This window comes from Mus musculus, chromosome 11 (assembly GCF_000001635.26).
Source record: "Mus musculus strain C57BL/6J chromosome 11, GRCm38.p6 C57BL/6J".
In the NCBI taxonomy this organism is placed as follows: Eukaryota; Metazoa; Chordata; class Mammalia; order Rodentia; family Muridae; genus Mus; species Mus musculus.
The window spans coordinates 62,266,541-62,285,731 of record NC_000077.6 but is presented as its reverse complement, the minus strand read 5'-3'; the positions used below and the strand labels follow the sequence as shown (position 1 = coordinate 62,285,731).

General features: G+C 45.7%; 2 protein-coding genes across 10 annotated transcripts in view; one reads left to right on the top strand and one right to left on the bottom strand.

The window, feature by feature from the left end:
• The window catches only part of Ttc19 (tetratricopeptide repeat domain 19), a 50,451-nt gene extending 46,148 nt beyond the window's left edge, over positions 1-4,303 (bottom strand). For 3 of the 9 annotated variants that reach the window (XR_001780061.2, XR_003949514.1, XR_001780062.2), the window contains exons 1-5: positions 4,039-4,303; positions 3,844-3,947; positions 2,025-2,135; positions 1,563-1,601; positions 673-729 (exon numbers count right to left, since the gene is read on the bottom strand). Coding sequence is in view for 3 of the 9 variants with exons in the window: in XM_006534321.4 (XP_006534384.1) it covers positions 673-729; positions 1,563-1,601; positions 2,025-2,135; positions 3,844-3,947; positions 4,039-4,219 (492 nt within the window). In the remaining 6 variants the exon portion in view is untranslated. The remainder of the gene's footprint in view (positions 1-672; positions 730-1,562; positions 1,602-2,024; positions 2,136-3,843; positions 3,948-4,038) is intronic. The other 6 variants (XR_003949515.1, XR_388537.4, XM_006534321.4 and 3 more) reach the window with 4 other exon arrangements.
• Positions 4,304-4,336: 33 nt separating this feature from the next.
• Zswim7 (zinc finger SWIM-type containing 7) lies at positions 4,337-18,508 on the top strand. Its single transcript, NM_027198.1, has 5 exons — positions 4,337-4,475; positions 9,093-9,114; positions 11,918-12,020; positions 16,924-17,028; positions 18,126-18,508. Exons 1-5 carry the CDS (start codon positions 4,400-4,402, stop codon positions 18,276-18,278), a joined length of 459 nt encoding a protein of 152 aa, NP_081474.1. The 5' UTR covers positions 4,337-4,399; the 3' UTR covers positions 18,279-18,508.
• The last annotated feature ends 683 nt before the right edge of the window (positions 18,509-19,191 follow it).

Sequence of the window (19,191 nt, the reverse complement as noted above, 5' to 3'; positions counted from 1 at the left end):
TTTCTTATAGAGTATTTTCAACTTCTATAATGAATTCTGCCTGAAAGCCAGCCTTTTGCCTTTTAACGGAATTAGCCAGCTATGAATTCTTTAGCAATCATTACTGAGAATTAGTGAGATACTAGCTATTTTTATATAGGTCTGGGGGTGAAACAGCCACCTTTTTGGTCAAAGTACATTATGTGCTGGGCCTGGGGTGAGGAGTATCCTGGTTGGTTTTTTTTTTTTTTGGGGGGGTCAACTAAATACAAGCTACAGTTATCTAGGAAGATAAACCTCAATTATGAAAAATGGTTGCCATCAGATCAGGTTATAGGCAAGTAGGAGGCACTTTCATGATTAACGACTAACGTGGGAGGGCCCAGCTCATGGGTGAGCAGTGTCTCGCCTGGGCAGGTGAGATTGGGTGGTATCAGAACACAGGCTGAGTTAGCCACGGGAAGCCAGACACAGGAGTGAGCCAGTAAGCAGCATTTCTCCATGTCCTGTGTTTCAATTCCTCCTTCCAGACACCTGCCTAAAGTTTTCGCCCTGACTTCCCTCAGTGATGAAATAAACCCTTTCTTCCACGAGTTACTTTTGGTGTTTTATTACAGCAACCGAAACTCTCAGAGGGAGGTTTCATTTCATGAACTGCTTTGATGAGGGGGTAACACTAGGTCATGTCCTTACCTGCTTCATGCCTCCTCCAAGCAGATAACTCATCGTTGCTTTAAAAAGCTGTTCTGCCTAAAAGCATAAAGATTTTCTTTAGACCATCTACATATGGCTCTTAATTTAGGTAACAATTTAGTGTGAGTGTGTGCGTGCATGCATGTACCCATGTGCAGCACTGAGATATTTTTATAAAGGGACCAAAAGACAAGGTCCTCACATCCTCTGCGTGATGAGTGAAAGCTAACTTCAGCAGGTCAGTCACCTCAACCAACGGGACAGACTGAAGACTGCTCCTAATATACACCCCATCAATTAAGCTGTCTAAGTACCCTCAATTTTTGAATCAACCTTCCTTACAGTGAGGGATCATAGCATGGATTTAAGTACTGTCTAACACTAACAGGCAGAGAGATCACCAACCCCTTTAAGACATTTTATAAGGATGTCTCTGCACTTTAATCTCTCCCCCCTTCTTGTAGGCCAGAGGTGAGTCAGCTCACTCACGCAGATGAAGACGTATCTTAACATGAATAGAGATGCCTAACAGTCTTTGGCATGCATGCGGGCTAATCAATTAAAAAGAAACACAGCTGGGGCTGGCCAGATGGCTCAGCGGTAAGAGCACTGACTGCTCTTCCGAAGGTCCTGAGTTCAATTCCCAGTAACCACATGGTGGCTCACAACCATCTGTAATGAGATCTGATGCCCTCTTCTGGTGTCTGAAGACAGCTACAGTGTACTTACATATAATAATAAATAAATCTTTAAAAAAAAAAAAAAAAAAAAGAAACACAGCTGCACCTTCTGCCACTGCATTTTCAGGACCTTTCTGAGGAAGTAGCATCCCCTTAGTCAGCTCCCTTGAGGCATTACCAATTCCAGATGTTACAAAGCGATTGACTTACATTTTCAAGCTGCCCTCGTATAAATGCTAAGTTGGCCATCTGAAAGCAAATTATAAATGGCTGTTCAGTTCAGAGTGCTGCGCTTACACAGATTTACAACTTTAAAATGGAAGACTCTTCCCTGTTTTTACAATCTTAAAAAAAAAAGTTCAGAACAAAGAAAACACCCCCCGTTAATCTGCTAGAAGCTCAGTACAGCAATAGTGAAAGACGCACACAGTTTATTTTATATATTCTGTTAAAAGCAAACTAAACCCAGATCACCAATGAAAAGTACAAAGCTATTTGTTTCTTTATGGTTTGAAATTATAAGTGACCCTGTGGAGGGTACAAAAATTAAACCAAGAGAAAACCTAGAAACAAACACCTTCAGGGCATCATGGCAGTCAGGAAGATAAATGAGCAAGAACACTTTCTCAGCATGTACCCTTCCTCAATAGCTAGACTGGTTAGAGCAGTTACCAGGTCATAAGTGTACGTGATGGCCTTCCTGTTGTCACTCTCATACGCAAGGCGAAGAGCGTCATGCAAAATCAGCTCGGCCGCTTCTGGCTCGTCTTTCATGATGCTCAACTAGAGAGAAAAGACAAAGGCAACATTAACTGAGCTGTAAGGAGGCAGCTGCACTATGCTGCAGAGCAGACACTTCACAAAATGTACTGAATCCCAGCTATGTCCAGGTACCATGCCCACCCAGCTGACAGGGAGACTAGCCTCCCTTGTATCTAGGTGTGCTCATACAACAAAGTTTTAACCAACAGATCACACAGGAGGAATGTGAGCCATCTTTACTTTGTTTTTCCTCCAGAGACAGAGACCAGGCTGCCTCCTGACCCACAGAGATCCACTTGGCTCGGCCTCCTGAGTGTGGCAGTTAAAGGTGTGGACCACCACACCTGGCACTGTGTTCCTACCGAAGCTGTTCGCCTTTCGTCTTCTTCTCTTCCTGAAGATTACAGGGAATCAGGTAGGACAAGTAGGCATAATTAAAACTCACGAAAAGAGGAAGAAAAACAGCACAGAAGAATGACAAGAGGAATCTGGAACGTGTTCAAGAGAATGAGAGTAAAACTGAGGTAAAGTGACTAAGGAGTTAACCATGTAACGAAATGGACAGAAGAATGACCCCAAAAGACAGGGGTGAAAAGAATGGATCTTCAGAAGACATTCGAGGACGGAGAGGTGGACAGAGGGTCCTGAATCACATCTCTTGCCACAGGAGGATGAGACGCTGGCTTAGATCACTTCCAGCCCTGCAGCCTCTGACAGGGGGTTTGTGTTTTCTCACAGGTACAGGGAGAAGTCACTCAGCTGTCAAACAAGAAAGCACTACTACAATCTGATTTACATTTTCAAACCATCACTCAGGTTGCTACACGGAGAAAGGACTGCGGTTGGGGCAAGAGAACAGGACCTGTGTGAGGAAAACTGGGGGAAAAGAGGGAATGGAAAAAGAGGGCAGGCGATTTGAGAAGTGTTCTGGATTTGATGGCAACTGTGTTTACTGCTGTAACTGGGAATTATCAACAACACACTTTAAGAACAATTATGATTATTTTCTGTTTTTTTTTTTTTTTTTCTCCTCTTTTTTGAGACAGGGTTTCTCTGTGTAACAGAATCCTGGCTGTCCTGGACTTGCTTTGTAGAGCAAGCTGGTTTCAAACACAGGGGTCCGCCTGAGGAACCACTATGATTTTTTAGGCTTAATTTTTTAGGTGATAGAGAGAACACTGTTAAAGCCATATTTGGGGGGAAGGAATTTAAGAAAAAGTGCTTAGTCCCGGGCATGCTAAATCTGAGAGATAGCTGTGGCCTTGCAATAGAGACAGCATGTCAATGACACACTGCAGTCTGAACACAAATCTGGACGTTGTTGGCATTAAGTCGATATTGAACCCGTAGGAAGAGATGAAATAAACCTGGAGGGGGGAAAAAAAGGATGTGGAGAAACAGATTTAGACGCAAACCAATAGGCATAAACGATACTAAATTGCATTTTCGGGGCGTCATTCATAGTCTATGAACAAAATGTCATTCGGCTTGGAGGTTAGCTGATTAAAGCCACCCTCGCAAAACATCCTCAATCAATACGTTTGGACAAAATAAATAAATAAATAAAGGAAATGTGAGGGTCTCCACCTGCACTCACAACTGCAGCGATTCTGCTGCAGGATTCGCTCTGGACCAGTCTGGATGGATCCCAACCTTCCACCCAGGGCCAATCCATCCAGGCCTCGGGAAACCGGAGCAGAGAGCGCGCGCGCCCGGTCGAGCCCCTCACCTTGGCTTGCTTCAGCAGCTGGATGATCTCGGCCTCCGCCTCGTCTGACGCGTCCTCTCCCGGCTGCTCGGCCGTCGCCGCGGGTCGCGAGAACCAGGCGAGAGCTGCGAGAAGCGGCTCAGAGGTCACCGGGACCGGCCCGTGCCCGCGTCCCCGCCCCCGCCGGGCCGGCCCCGCCCGGAGCGCACCGCTCACCTGCCAACAGCGGCAGCACCCCGTGCCCCCGCGCCGGCGCGCCTCGGGTCCGCAGCCGCTCCGCGCCCGTCCCCGCGTCGCCCGTCCGCTCCGGCAGCAGGCGCGCCGTACAACCCCCACACCGCCGGCCCGCGGCCCGCAGCAGGGTTCGACCCAGACGCCAGCGAAGCAACCGGAACATGCCGACGGGTCCTCCCTCAGAGATCCACTAAGCCACGGCTGGCCCGGGACGCCCCGCCAGTCCGCATGCGCGATGACGCATGCTGACGTCACGCCGTCTCGTCCCGCCCCGCCCCGCCCCCGGCCTGCAGGGCGCGTGAAGTTCGCAGCGCCCGGGAGGAGAGAAGACGGGCGGCGTGCCATGGCGGTCGCGCTCCCGGAGGTGGTGGAAGAGCTCCTGAGCGAGATGGCCGCCGCTGTGCGAGACAGCGCGAGAAGTACGGCCTGCGGGCTTTTATTCTTACCCCGCATGGTTATGTCCCTGAAGCCTGGGCCCCTTAAATCGCTTAACTAAATAGAGGGATTTGAGTGACTAGACGTCAGATCCCTGAGTGCGAGCCGGTGTGCGGGAACCCCGGTACTTAAAGAGAGCCACTGGGTACATCCAAGGAGTGGGCGAGGGCTGGGATGCGGAATGGCAGATGCGTAGACAATTTCGAGTTACTCAGAATCTTTATCCACAATCCGTGATGCAAAGTTTAAAAATAATACCCTTGTTTACTACTTTGTTTAGTAAATAGATTTTACTAAAAAACATTCAGGGAGGCAAAACCTTTAAAAAAAAATCGGGAAGTTGAAAATTACTTCTTCCCTCTGGCCTGTAGAGGTCGCCCTATGCCTGTCTCCAACAAAATGACCGACCAAGGATGATCTTTGCTTACTCACCAGAGTAGGAGGATCTACCAAAAGGGGAAAACTAGTAATGAGGATCTACTATGCAGCTCGGCTGGTAAAGAGGCTTGCCTGGCATGTAGAGAGCTGCCGTGGATTCCCCACCACCGCACAAGACTGGGCACATGGCTGTAGTCTCCGCACTTGGGAAGTGGAGACAAAAAAAAAAAAAAAAAAAAAAAAAAGAAAGAAAGAAAAAGGGAAAGTTTAAGGTCAACCTCAGCTACATAATGCTAGGCCAGACTGGGCTGCTGGAGACTTTATCTCAAAAAACTGGAGGTGGGGTGGGGGGTGCTTTTGAAGTGTAGACTAATTAAAGCACTCTCCCCAAAAATAGCCTCTCTAAATGATAGCCAAATTAGAGCACAAAACTCCTATTGTTCATTGATTGTGCTCTGTGAACTGGTTTGAGTTACTGCTTCAATGGGACTAGAAAAGTAAACGAATAGTCTCATTTTGGTCTTTTACGTAAAAGATTCAGCCAACCAGGTATTCAAACATGCTTTGACTTCAAAGAAGTTGTGGGGTGTTAGTCTGTTGTGAGGTCTTGCTTCCAGGATTTGACCACAGATGTTCTGAGATGCTGGAACGAGATGAGTTTTACAGAACAGGGCTGTTGGTTAATCCATATGCCAGTAACTGAAGGGGCCCCCTTACACAGGAGCAGACTCTCAATTCCTGTTTATTTTTCAGTAGAGCAGTTTTCAGTATTGGGTCTGGGTATTCCTTTCTAATCCCCAATCTTCCTTGGTAACCGTGCAGAATATAAGTCCAGGTTGCATGTATATGATTTTGACCATATAGAAGCTATGATTTCCTTTCCTGGGTAACTTGGTTCCCCTGAATTATAACCATCTCGGCTTTCTAAGCTTGTTTAGTTTTCTACATATGTATTTTTACTTGAACTTGAAATTTTATGCCACTATCACAGGTCTCCACTCAAAATGTTAAGGTAAAAAAGACATTTTATCAGTTACATTTTCATAAAGGAATCTGCGAAGAGCCTGCCGACTTCCCTAGTATGGACTGGCTGCTGTCCGGTTGGGCTGCTGCTGTCTTCCTTCAGTGTTAACTGGGAATTCTCTTTTCCCAGTTTGGGTCTTGTGTTAGCACATCCTACAGTTTACTTTCCTCTTGTTGATCCACTTGTGTATTGTTACCTGTCTTATTGTATGCAGTACACACCTCAGTAGGTTTCTGAAGAAGGCATGAACTATGCTTTTGCGGCTTTGAATGTCTGAAAAAGGTTTTTCTGCTCTCACGCTTGGTTAAAAGGTGTTGAGGGCGGCCAGCGGCCCACATGTCTGAGTTCTAGCCTGGGAGGCATCTTGGAATCTGGAAGAAAAGAGGGAACTAGGCGGCACGAGAAAGGATGGAACCAAGACATTAGTCTGATCAAGGTTCAATTTTACTATTTGGAGACACGGGGTTATGAAGAAGGGGGAGGGGCCCATTCCCGCCAAATCATCCTTGGAGTCCAGTTTCAGGTGACCATGTGTTGGCTCTGGAACAGCTAGGTGGCAGGTAGTAGCAGTGGGAGTGGCAGAACGATAGGGTGGCAGGCTTCATCCCCATGCTCTCTTAGTGCTAACAGTCAAACCTGATCAGCCAGATTTCAGGCTGGGGGGGGGGGGTTACAAAAAGGTATTAAGTTTCATGTTGGAAATAGCATATCTTCAGACCTCTGAAAACATTGTCCCATAATTGTCTAGCATTTTGTATCTAGCATTGCTCCTGAATTTTGTCGGTGGCTTTTATTTTCTCTGGGTCTTTGAATTGCAGTTGCTCCTAGGTATCCATGATGGTTAAGATTGCTGATGTACAGTCCCTTTGGTAGGATGGCATGTGACCCATATTCACCTTCCTTTGTACTTTATTTTATGTATATGAGTACACTGTAGCTGTACAGATGGTTGTTAGCCTTCATGTGGTTGTTGGGAGTTGAATTATTTTAGGACCTCTACTCACTCCGGCCCAAAAATTTATTATTATATACATAAGTACATTGTAGCTGACTTCAGACACACCAGAAGAGGGTATTAGATCTCATTATGGGTGGTTCTGAGCCACCATGTGGTTGCTGGGATTTGAACGCAGGACCTTCGGAAGGGTAGTCAATGCTCTTACCCGGCTGAGCCGTCTCACCAGCCCCCTTTGTACTTTAATATGCTTGAAACCATCCCTACATCACTCACAGCTCCTGTTCTCTGCAGTGTCAGTGCTGAGTAGGTAGATGGCATCCTGGGTTGCTTAGAGAAAATGAGAGAATGACATGTTTAGTAGAGGCTCAGAGGTTTCAGGGGTTGGTAGTACTGGTTTCTGTGTGATTTTGTTTGGCCTCTTTATAGCCCAGGCTGGCCTTGCTCCCTGTGCTTGTGCCTTTGGCTTCTGAGCATCCCAGTTAGAAGTGTGTGTCTGACCTTTCCATTTCTTTTTAAACATTCCACGTGTATGGGTATTTTGCCTGCATATGTATCTGTGCACCATGTGGGTGCAGTGCCCTGAGAGGCCAGAAGATGGCATCAGATTCCCTTGTACCGGAATGTGAACCAGCTGGGGCATGAACCCTGCTCTTAACTGCTGAGTCGTGGCCCAGCCCCTCAGTTCTTATCTCGTGTTAGGTGAGTCCACAGATGTTGGTCCTACGGGTGTGGAGAGCCAGCTATAACTTCTTTATGACCATGATTCTCAAGCTTCTGATAAGATTTTGTTCAAGTTTCATTTTTACTTCTGTATGAATGTATGAATGTCCATGTGTGAGGGAGCCCCCAGAAGCCAGAAGAGGGAGTTGGACCTGTGGAGCTGGCAGTACAGAGGTTAAGAGCCACTCAGCATGGGTGCTAGAAACTCCAGCTGTCTGAGAGCAGCCAGCCAGTGCTCTTGGCGGGTGCACCACCTCCAGCCCCTGGTTTTGTTTTCCACTCAAAGTGAGGCTCTACTAACTTACTTGATAGACATTTGTTTTTTTGTTTTTTTTTGTTTTTTCCTAGTATTCCCATCCCTTGGTTATAGCATGTCCTTTATTGTCCCTGAATAATTTATCTCCTGTATTTAATCTTTTTATCCCTGCCTCTGCTTCTTGGGAAATTCCTTCAACTGTGTCTTCCAGATTTTCTATGAGGTTTTTATTTCTGATATTATATTTAATTTATAATTTTCCCTGCCGTTTTTATGATTGCATTAGCCTGTTTGTTCTGATATTAGTGATAGTTGTTGGAACTTTCCCTCTGACTTCAGTGTTTCCTCTAAGTAGATTCTTTTGCTGATTTTTGTTCTCTTTTTACTTAGTTGTGGTAATTTGTAGTTGCCGTGTTTAAGGATAGAAAACTCAAGCAAGGACTTACAGACCTTACTTACTTACTTACTTAGCATGCGTCTTACTAGGTGGCTTAGCTGAACACCCATGACAGTGCTATTCCCTGTCCGATGGCTCAGATTCCCAATGAGTCTCCTGCCTGGAGGGTGAAGACTGGGAGAGCAGCTCAGCCGCAGGGGGGAAAGGAGGAGGGCTGGTTCTTGCAGGAGCCACGTTGGGAAGAGAGCAGCAACTCCCCCTGGCTTGGGTGTTTTCTCCTAGTCCTTTCGGAAATCCTCTATTAGAGCCTTCCGTGAACACCATCAGTCATCTGCCAGAGGGAGCGACAGCCACCCACAGCTGAGAAAGGAACGGAGACATCCTTCTGCTTGGTTGTCTGTTTCTTTTATTTATTTATCTTTGAGGCACTGTCTACATAGTCCTGGCTGTTTTGAACTCAATATGTAGACCTCAAACTCACAGAGATCTATCTGCCTGCCTCTGTGCAGAGGGTTGGGGAGGAGGATGGAAGGTTCTGGAGTATGTGCCAGACCAGTGCTCAGTTCTCCCTACCGATAGCTGAAGATCCGTCTTGTTGAGGTCTGTCTGGAAAGTTATGTTCCACTTTCATATTTGCCCCCAGTGTATTTTAGCTGTTGTTTCCCCTGCCTCCCCATCCTTGGGAACTAATGATTCTTTAAATAAGTAAATAGATCCTATTATTGCTTCAATGGGTTGGGAAAGACGTAGAATTGGATAGATAGGTTCTGTTTACATCGTCTGCAGTGATTTGGGATCGTTGTTATAAGAGCTTCATGTTTGCCGTGACTAGTCTAGCATGACTAACTCTCCTGTTCCCATCTTACAGTTCCCGACGAGCTTCTCTTATCGTAAGTACAGACTCTTGTTTGATCTATAAAAAGAGTTACACAGTTTTAAGAGCCAGATCCTTTCAATGTATTTCTTGGTTTTTAGAGATAGTAAGAGGGCTGGAGATAAGACTTGCTCCTATTCCAGGGGACCAGAGTTCCATTCAGAAGGCACATAACCACCTATAACTCTAGCTCTGGGGGATCGATCGGATACACCTCAGGCCTTTGTGGGCCCTGCCAACACACGGTGAACAGCATGTAGGCAAAACACTGACACACACTTGTTTGGTTGTTTTTTAACGTGTAAAAACAAAGCAGACCTGGTGGCAGGCACAGGTTTAATTGCAGCCCTTGGAAGGTGGAAGCATGAGGTCCAGGAGTTCAAGGCCATCCTGGGCTACAGCAGAAGTGTGAGGTCAGCCTGACCTATGTAAGACCTTGGCTCAAAAAACAAACCTAAGTCAGATCTGGAGAACAGACTCAGTGGTTCCCAGCACAGACCTTGGGAGTTTCCCAGAAGCCTAATATCCCTCCCTGACATCCATGGGCACCTGAACACAGAATGCATTAAATATACTCAGACATATGCACTTACACATAAGAGAAACCTTCTTAAAAATAAATTAATAAGTAGAAAATAGGCAAATAATAAAAGAATACAAATATCCAAAAAACTATTGGGGGAAATGATAAGTATTACTAATAATCATAAGATACAAATTAAAAGATAATTTCTCCTATAAAACTAGCAACCCCGGGAAAGAAGGTTGACAGGTCTATGGATGAGTAATACCTTGCTAGCGATGTCAGTTGGAAGGTAGCCTGGTACCTTGGTTAATGCTCTGCTGTGAGGACCATCATGACCAAGGCAACTTATAAAAGACAACATTTAACTGCGGGCTTGCTTATGAGTCCTTGACATCCTGGTAGGGAGCATGGCAGCAGGCAGGCAGACGTTCAGGATATTAGAGAAGTAGCTGAGAGCTTACGTCTCAGCCACAAGCACAAGGGGGAGGGGGGGTGACTGGAAGTAGCATTGAGAAACCTTGAAGCTCACCTCCAGTGACACACCTCCAAGAAGGCCACACTTCCTAATCTTTGCCAGTTTTACCAACTGTGGATCAAACCTTCAAATATAGGAGGAGCCTAAGGGGGCATTCTCGATTCAAACCACCACACCTGGCAACTGGCAGTATGGCTTTAAAGCATACATATTCCTTGACCTGGATATCCCACTTACAAGAATGTCACCCAAGGAGGTAACTGTGATGTTCGTAAAGACTTTACAATGAACAGATTCGCCCAGTACTGAATAGGACAACACAAGAAACTGGAAATAACCTACTCAAAAATATACCTTCAAATATAGGAGCCTTTATGTTTATGGAGAGTAAAAATGGTTCACTTTTACAGTAGAGTAACTTTTATGGCCATCAAAAGTAATAAAATATTTCATGTGTTTTGAGAGATGTTCATAGAAGCCATGAAGTAGACAAAGCCATTTTTAAAATAATTGAAGTTAACCGTGGTTATCTTTGAGTTAAGAGGCTCTTCAGCAAATTCCATTTCCTTATTTTTGTTGGTTAAATAAATCTTTATGTATTTGGTATAAGAAATTCAAAAGCACTCCTTCTCAACTTTTCCTAGTACTGTTGTGTGTGAGACTAGATTCTGGGAAAATGAAGTGATACACAGTTATATTTTAAACTTTATAAGCAGTGCTGTGTGTGCATAGGTACACATACACATGTACATACACACAGTCATTCCGTGAATAATAGGATACAAAACATTAACAGGAAAGAAACCAGCAAGTATATGAGGTCTTGCTGCAGGTGTAGCTCAGAGACAGAGTGGATTCTGAACGTATATGAGGGCCTGGGCTCACTCGGCAATGTGGGATAGAGAGAGAAAGAGAAGAGGAAGCCCAGGCTGAGGAAGGGATGAATAAATGCTTGCCAAAGAGACAGAAAGGAATGAAATGTCTGGAAGCTCTTTAATGAAGCATGAAGAGAGCTTGGTTTTTTGCCTGTAATAGTATATCGTCTTTTATTTTAAAACACACAAAAAAAAATCTGAAATAAATGAACAAGATGTTAACACTTATTCTGGGGAGCAAATGAAACCATGGATTTTGTTTCATGGATTGGTTGGGTTTTTTTTTTTTTCTAATTTTTAATTTTATGTGTATGGGTGGGTTCTTTTGCATGTTTGTCTGCACCACATGCATGCAGTGCCCACAGAGGCTAGAGACGGGCAGTGGATCTCTTGGAACTGGAGTTACAGATGGTAGGGAGCTGCCACATGAGACCTGAGAATCAAACTCAGGTCCTCAGGAAGAGCAACCAGTGCTCTTAACTCTGAGCCACCTCTCCAACCCAAGCCAAGGGGGTTGTTAATAATATTTTTCCCACATTAAAACTTGGGGTTTTTTTTGTTTTAAGTGTGGGGGTTGGCTAGAAAGATAGCTCAGTTGTAAGCTGTTTGTTATGCAAGCACAGGAGTCTGAGTTTCATCCCAGCACCACTTACAAAAGCCAGTTCCAGGGTGTGCTCCTAATCCCAGCTCCGGCCTCACGGCAGCTTTCAGACCAGTTAGCAACCCTCTGTAAAAGAAGTGGATGGCACTTGAGGGACAGCACACACAATGGAGGTGCAGAGATCGAGGCTCAGTGGTAGAGGTGCTTGCCCACCATGCATGAGGTCTCGGGTTCAGTCTCCATCATCACACACACAAAACCATAGGACAGTAAACCTTTGTGTCAAGTTCTCGAGGTGACTCAGAATCGGCCTTTCTAATCCAGTGTCTTTGTATTCCCTAGGCTGGAGTTTGTGTTTGGGTCATCGGCCATCCAGGCCTTGGACCTAGTCGATCGAGAGTCCGTCACTTTAATCTCATCACCCAGTGGAAGGCGTGTTTACCAGGTAGAAGTCTAGAGGTGGGGATAATCAAAACACAAAACCTTAGGACATAAATCTATTCACAGTCTCTGTGGAAGCTAACAACCAACGTGAAGTATGTACTAAGCTTTGTGATATAACTTAGTAAAGTTAACGGAATCATAATTTAAATACTTGTATTTATTTTGAATTGACAAGAACTATATATGACAATACAAAGTGACATCTTGACATATGATACCTTATAGCTTCATGCTGTTGACACATCCGACTATCTCAGAAAACCTTATATGCTTCCTTTTCTGTGATGAGAGCACTCCCTTACAAATTCTCAGGTCTGTGATGCATTGTTAGTTACTGTGGTCAGAAACCTCCCTGAGCTTCTGTCTCCCCTGACTATCTCCATAAGCTCCTCCCCCTCACCCCGAATGCTGAACGCTGGTAGACACTTGCTTCTGTAAGCTGGACTGTTTTAGATTTCACATACAAGGATATGTAGTATTTGATATTATAACAGGCTTGTTGTGCTTTCATAGTATCTCCAAGGATTCTAGAAATTAAAGATAAATACAACTTTTTGATTCTGTCAGTAGCACTACATAGAACTAACAGTGGTGTGGAGAGGCTCTTTTCTCAAGTCTAATGGATACCAGCCTCTGCTCTCTTGTTGATTATAGGGGTCCTTCTCTCTCTCTCTCTCTCTCTCTCTCTCTCTCTCTCTCTCTCTCTCTCTCTCTCTCTCTCTCCAAGACAGGGTTTCTCTGTGTAGCCTTGACTGTCCTGGAACTCACTCTGTAGACCAGGCTGGCCTCAAACTCAGAAATCCCCCTGCTTCTGCCTCCCAAGTGCTGGGATTAAAGGCGTGCGCCACCACTGCCCAACCATAATCTCTTGTTTACAGGAAAAAGTCAAAATGGTTCTTGAGGCCATTCCATGTGTCTAGAATAATCTTGTAACCATCTATCTTTCAAAACTGTTGTCGCCGGGAAGAACATTTTAGGAAGGACATGGAAATGCTGTGGCTTATCAAGTATGTGCTTGACTCTCAGTGGTTAAGAAAGATGCCGTCAGTGGGTAGGAAATCTCATTGTTTAAACTCTAGCTTCTAGTGAACTTGTCAGAACTGGGGCCAAGACAGTAACTCTCATTGAAAGATGGTGCCAGCTAATTCTTAGAGAATGACTTGAACAGAGCCTGCTTTGACAAATATGTGTCCCTCCTTATGAATCTACTTGCCCTTATATTGCAGCCCACCTTAATCGACTTCGGAGGTAGATCGCTGCGTGTTTCCATTAAGGAAAATGGAGTGTGGCTATATTTACAATTTTTGGATAGTACGTTTTTACTCAAAGGGGTTTTTCTCATGGTGGACTTCTAGATGAACAATCAGCTGGAGCCACTAAGTTTCTTTCTTGTGTTATCTTTTTGTATTTTATATACTTAGATTATCCACGACTTAGATCCCTCCAGTCTTCACCATGTTTCTTCACTGCAGAATTCTGGTTTCAGGGCTGAAGAGATGGCTCAGCAGTCCTTCTGCAAAGGATCCAGGTTCAGTCCCATGTGCACATGGCAGCTCACCACTGCCTGTCACTTGAATTCTTGGGATCTGGTACCCACTCCTGGCCTCTGTGGTCACCAGGCACAAACGTTATACATGCACATAGGCAAGCAAAACACTCTTACATATAAAATAAAAATAATATGAATGTTTTAATAAGTGTCAGGGTAAAAAAGTTTTTTGGTCTCAGCTTCATTACCATCATAATACCTGACCAGAACAGGACTTCCAGCTGTCCCTCACTTATGTGACCTGGCTACCAGCTAAAACTGTAAAGATCTTGTTTAAAACTATTTAATTATTTTTATGAATATGACTTTCTTAATGATTGTCTGCCATGTCCTTTATTATATTGTGTTACTTTATCATTAAAAAAATACTCCCTAGATATATAGCTGTCAGCTTTGACTTTGACTGGAGGTGAAGGAGCCCAGAAACCTCCGCCAGCCTCACATCAGTCCTACAGTGCACTGTTGTGTATACAGGAGGACTCTGCCTTGGTTCCTGGTTGTATACGATGGAAAATGCTGAGTCAAACACCGCCTCGATACCCAGCTGGTAACCATCCCATGAGTCAATCTTTATTCCATAGTTCAACCCAATATTTTCACTGTCCTCCAGGTGTAATGTATAATTACTTTAAAGTCATCCTGTGTTACTGTGAGCTGCTTTCTAAACACATCCTGCTCACTTAGGAAGGGGCCGCTTCGCAACAGCCTGGAAGTTTGCAAGGCTTACAGAACAAGGCTGAATACCCACCCTCCTGTACATCCATAGGAGGCAAATGTGGTTCCAGCCCTGACATCCTCAGTCAGCAATCCCAGAACATTAGAAAACATGCATGCAAAAATCTTTAACATTTCTGCTCAGCTATGCACACTCTATGAGCTCCTTCACCCAGTCTATATCAGGACAGGAACTGTAAACCCTTCTTCCAGAAAGAGACAAACATTATAGATGTAGCTTTCTGACGTCCGCAGCCTGGGAGGCTGCGGTAGTTAGAAGGTTGTACCTGTCCATGAATGATGGTCAGGGACGTCTTACAAGCTTCCTGTGGTCACTACACACTTCCCACCCTTGAGACTCCTGTGAATCCAGTCCTGGTCTTGAGTGTGTTCTTTCCTGTTTGTTAGTTTTTTTAAATCTCAGTTAAGGAGGGGGACTAAAGGGGGCACATTCCAGCCGATGCTATGATGAGTGGAAGAACTCAGCAGTTCCTGTAAGAGAGGGTCCTTCTTCCACAGAATTAAATTACCCCTAAGGTCAATTTCCAGCTCTAAACATTTCTAGCTCAGATTTTTGCCTGATTATTGGGTTCATTAGTAGTCAACTGCTAGATAAAGAAGAAGCAAATTAAAGCATTTCCTGTCTTTAGAGTATCTACTGCCCCAGGCATTTGACCAGTTTACTTTGAATCTTAAGCAGCCTTTGGGAAGGGTAAGGCTTGGAAACCTCTGTAGAATTTATCCCTGTCCCTAAATCACTAGGCTTTGATGCAACCTTATCCAGGAGGAAGCATTGTGATAGATCCTGAACCTGCAGAGTCCCGGAGGCTCTGCCTGCTTTGTCTAAATCTAGAGAGAAAAGACAGGGGAGCCAAGTAAAGAAAGACCCTTAAAGGTCCTCGGTGCTCCGAGACCGTGCTTAGCCCACGGCTGCTGCGCGCTGGGGAGTTTGCTTTAGGATTAAGTGGGAAGCGGTCAGCTCTAATGCCCACCTCACTATTTAGACTCACAGGTAAAATTGTACTGATAGTCAGTGGTGTGTGTGTGTGTGTCATGTTCCTAACACAGCAGGCCTTGGGATAGGAAAGTGTAAGAGGTGGATTTTAATACGTGATGTAAACTAAGTCCAGTCTTTAATGGTATAGAAAAAGGACATTCCTAGTAATCTAAAAATCCCCCAGAGTTCTGCTGACTTAGTCAACAAATAACCAGAGTAGCTGTATCATATTAGCACTAGGCAGACACATAGAAGCACAGTACTTGAGCATATTATTTCCTCTAGTTAAGGCCTCGCTTGTTATTCTCAGGTTGGAGCAAAGGATCCTGGGACTGCTGACACTGTAATTTTGGCAAATCCTGACCTTTTGTTTAGATTGCCATCTTAAAGCCCAAATTTAATTTGAAAGCCTTGTGGCAAATTCATAGGACAGTCCATTGTAAAATAATTAAAATGTTGTACTTCCCTTTCTTGATAATAATCTACTTCATTTGGAAGTTAACTCTCAGAATGCAGCCCTGTGCTATCGCATGTCCACCACTATGGGGAATATCCGGCAGAAGTCACTGTAAAGGAGAATAGGTTCATATTGGCTGACAGTTTCAGAGGGCTCCATCCATGGTGCCTGGGTCCTGTTATATGGGCCTAGGGCAGCACCATAATTACAGCAGGAACAGGAGGCTAAGAAGATCCCTCCACCCCACACCCAGGAAGCAAAGGCAGGACAGGAAGGAGGTTAGAATCCCAGTGTCTCCTGCAAGGCATGCCCCCAGCATTAGCTCCCTCTAACTGTATCCTACCTCCTAACGGTTCTCCATTCCCTGAATGTGCCAGGAAGTAACAACCACACGTTAACACATGTGCCTTTGGAGGACATTCAGAACCCAGACTATAACAAGCTGGCAACAGAAGTGTCGGGCTGCTTGGTGGTAGGAGTGGTTTCTCTAGCGATCTGGTTGGTCCAGTCTCATCACAGACAAATCTTTTTTTTCCCTTGAATTCCTTTTGAGCGTCACCAACGGTGTTTGTCGTACTGAGCCTCTCACCAGCAGCCACGTCTGTGTCCTTCCATCCCTGGATGAGTAGGCAGGTCTGAACTTGCCTCGGGCCTGAGACCTCCGTCCTGAGCAGCTGAGTCAGCCCCTTCGCAAGACTGCTTTATTTATCCTCCCACGCGGATGCTTCCCGAGCATCTGGCCCACTCACTCACACACCGGTCCTACTTTCTTCACCTGAGGGCTGCCCTGCTTCTGCCTCCGAGGGCCCATTTCATTCTCTGGGAATGTAACAGCAGCTTTAGAAATGTCCCTGCATAGTGTCTAATACCACAGCTAAGGGGCCCATGGTAGAATGTTCACAGGCCTTCCCTGGCCTCCATTCCAGCCCTGCAGGCTGAGACCTGTGCATCACATGAAGCAAAGCCGCCGTGTGGAAGGCTGAACTGGACGGAGGCTCTTCCACCCTCCAACGCCCTGGGAAGCTGAAGAGATGAGTTTGCACGCTGCAGGAAGATAACTTGTGCTGTTCCTTCCGTATAAACCCCACTTGAGACCTTCAGTGATGTCTATGAGCAACTCTGACAGGCTGAATGGATTGTCAGGAAGCTGTACCAGGAGCAAACTAACACTGTCCTGTTCTTCCCAGGTGCTAGGGAGTTCTGGCAAAACATATACATGTCTGGCTTCCTGTCATTACTGCTCGTGCCCAGCATTCTCCTTCTCAGTGTTACGGAAGAGTGACAGCCTGCTGGTAAGGGTGGCCTCTCGCCACTGCACACAGTTGTGAGAGGAGAGGCCAGCCTCGTGTCAGACTTGAGAGACATTTTTGGGAGGCGGGGCGTTTACACAGAATGGGTGTTTCCCTCAGTGTTGGAAGAAATTGTGGTTTATTGTCTTAGTCACCTCCTGGATTCAGCCCCCACAACACAGTGTCACTTTGGTATATTGCTTTCCTGCGTTTTTATCTAAGAGGTCCTGGATGAGGTTGTGTCGGTCAGTGAGGTAGTCTTGGCAGTGAGTGCTGGGCCAGGGGATGGCCCAGTAGAGAGAGAATGAAGTAAGAGATGCTCCCACATCATCCCCTGCTCATAAAGACAGCCTGGCCTCACCCTCACCTCACACGCAGCAGGGACGCCTCCACCTGTACCTCGCAGCTGTTCACACAGCCCATCGGACTCCAGAGCATGGAGGAAGGACAGCACCTATCTGTACATCCCTAGTTCTAAAGGGAAAGAAACACACCATCCTCCTGAGAGCAGATGTTAGTCTTAGTCTTGCCAAAGTAGAGAACAATAAAGTCTACCTCGTTCCTACTTTTTTATATTCTAGTACCAGCTTAAAAGTCTTGAGAGTTTGGTGCCAACCTGAGCATCTCCATTCATTCATATACGTGCACACACACACACACGTCACTAACTACTAACCACTAGTAAGGTATATTTCACCTGTAAAATGATAGGATTGTACCATGGTCCTCTCAGGATCAATGCTGTGTTCTGTGACATAGGTCTGACAGTGTCATCTCCCCACGTGTGTGTGTGAGAATTTCCCCTACTCCTCCTTCCCCCGAGAAGGTAGCAATGCCTAAAATGAAGTAGTGGTTCTGCACATTCATTATAGTGAAGTTGGAAGCGGCTGGGTAGCTATTAGATCCGCATGAGCTCACTGGGGAGGAGCTCTGAGCCAGTGTCGTGCCTCAAGGACTGTCAGCCATTGCTGTAACCACACACTGAAGGCCAGGATGAAACCATGGCAGAGCTCCCTCTCCTTGCATGTGATGGTGAGGTCTTGATTAGACTGGCCAAACATGATCCTGCTTGTCCCTAACAGCTGTGTCCTGTGTTTCAGTGTAAGCATCTTCTGGCAATTTACCTTAGTCAGCTTCTGAGGAACTGCCAGCAGCTCCATGTGTCTGACAAGCAACTGACAGACCTATTGATGGAGGACACAAGAAGGATAAAAGGTGCGGCTGGAACATGGACTTCAAAGACAGAAGCCTAGCAGGAAACGCATTCACATCTCACGGTGCCCGAGGTGGAGGAATGGGATGCACTTCCAGACTTGTGACTGTCACTTCACCCTCACAGGCTAGGCTGCAGAGGGTCTGTGTGGTTAAGAGCCCTCTATGGTCTTAATATTAGCCAGCCTCTGAGCCCTGCAGGTAGAAATGTCCCTTGGGAGAATTAAGTATTGTTGACTCAAATAAAGCCTGAGCCATGTTGTATCTGCAATCAGATCAAGTTATTGAAGTGCTAGTAATGGTTACAGGTGGGACGGTAGGCCAGACTAAGAGCAAGGTTACATGGGAAAAGCATTCAGCAGTAAAGGACCAAAGCACACAGATAGCTAAGGGCCACTGTAGGAGAAGAGGGTGCCGCTGCCAGCACGGCTGATGGGGCTGTACTGGGAGAGGGTGTGGAGAGCAGGGAGCTGGGCTTGCCTGGCGAGCATGTCTAGGCTGTATAGCAGGAGCAAGAACATAAAAGCCCTGGAAGGAAACTAGATCCTACTAGGAATTTCATTGGTGCAAGCTAGGTACCTGTAGTGGTGTTGGAGAGATAAGATAGGCTCAGGAGAACAAAGGATGAGTGATAACGATGAAAGCCCCGGAAAAGAACCGAAGAGGAAAAGCCGAAGAGGAAAAGCTGGGGCAGCCAGCAGATCCTAGAGGGTCAGGAGCTTCCTGCTGCTCTGAACAGTCATCTTTTTAGGAACTGAGGAGGTAGAAAACTGGAGTAGGTGACTGCATAGCCTAGGGAAACCCCCAGTTGTGGTGCGCCAAAACACAAAGCGTTAGTGAAGAGCTGCTGAATAAAAAGCCAATGCAGCCAGGCAGTGTTTTCCGGTTGGCTGAGCGCTGTGATGAGTTGTGGCAAAGAGAAATGAAGATGTCTCTGCTGGTCGAGAGACCCGG

Excerpts from the sequence above, each read along its gene's own strand:
- Zswim7 (NM_027198.1), top strand. The coding sequence starts at position 4,400 with ATGGCGGTCGCGCTCCCGGAGGTGGTGGAAGAGCTCCTGAGCGAGATG. Across the intron at positions 4,476-9,092 it reads TGTGCGAGACAGCGCGAGAA|TTCCCGACGAGCTTCTCTTA; the intron begins GTACGGCCTGCG and ends CCCATCTTACAG. Across the intron at positions 17,029-18,125 it reads GGAAGAGTGACAGCCTGCTG|TGTAAGCATCTTCTGGCAAT; the intron begins GTAAGGGTGGCC and ends CCTGTGTTTCAG.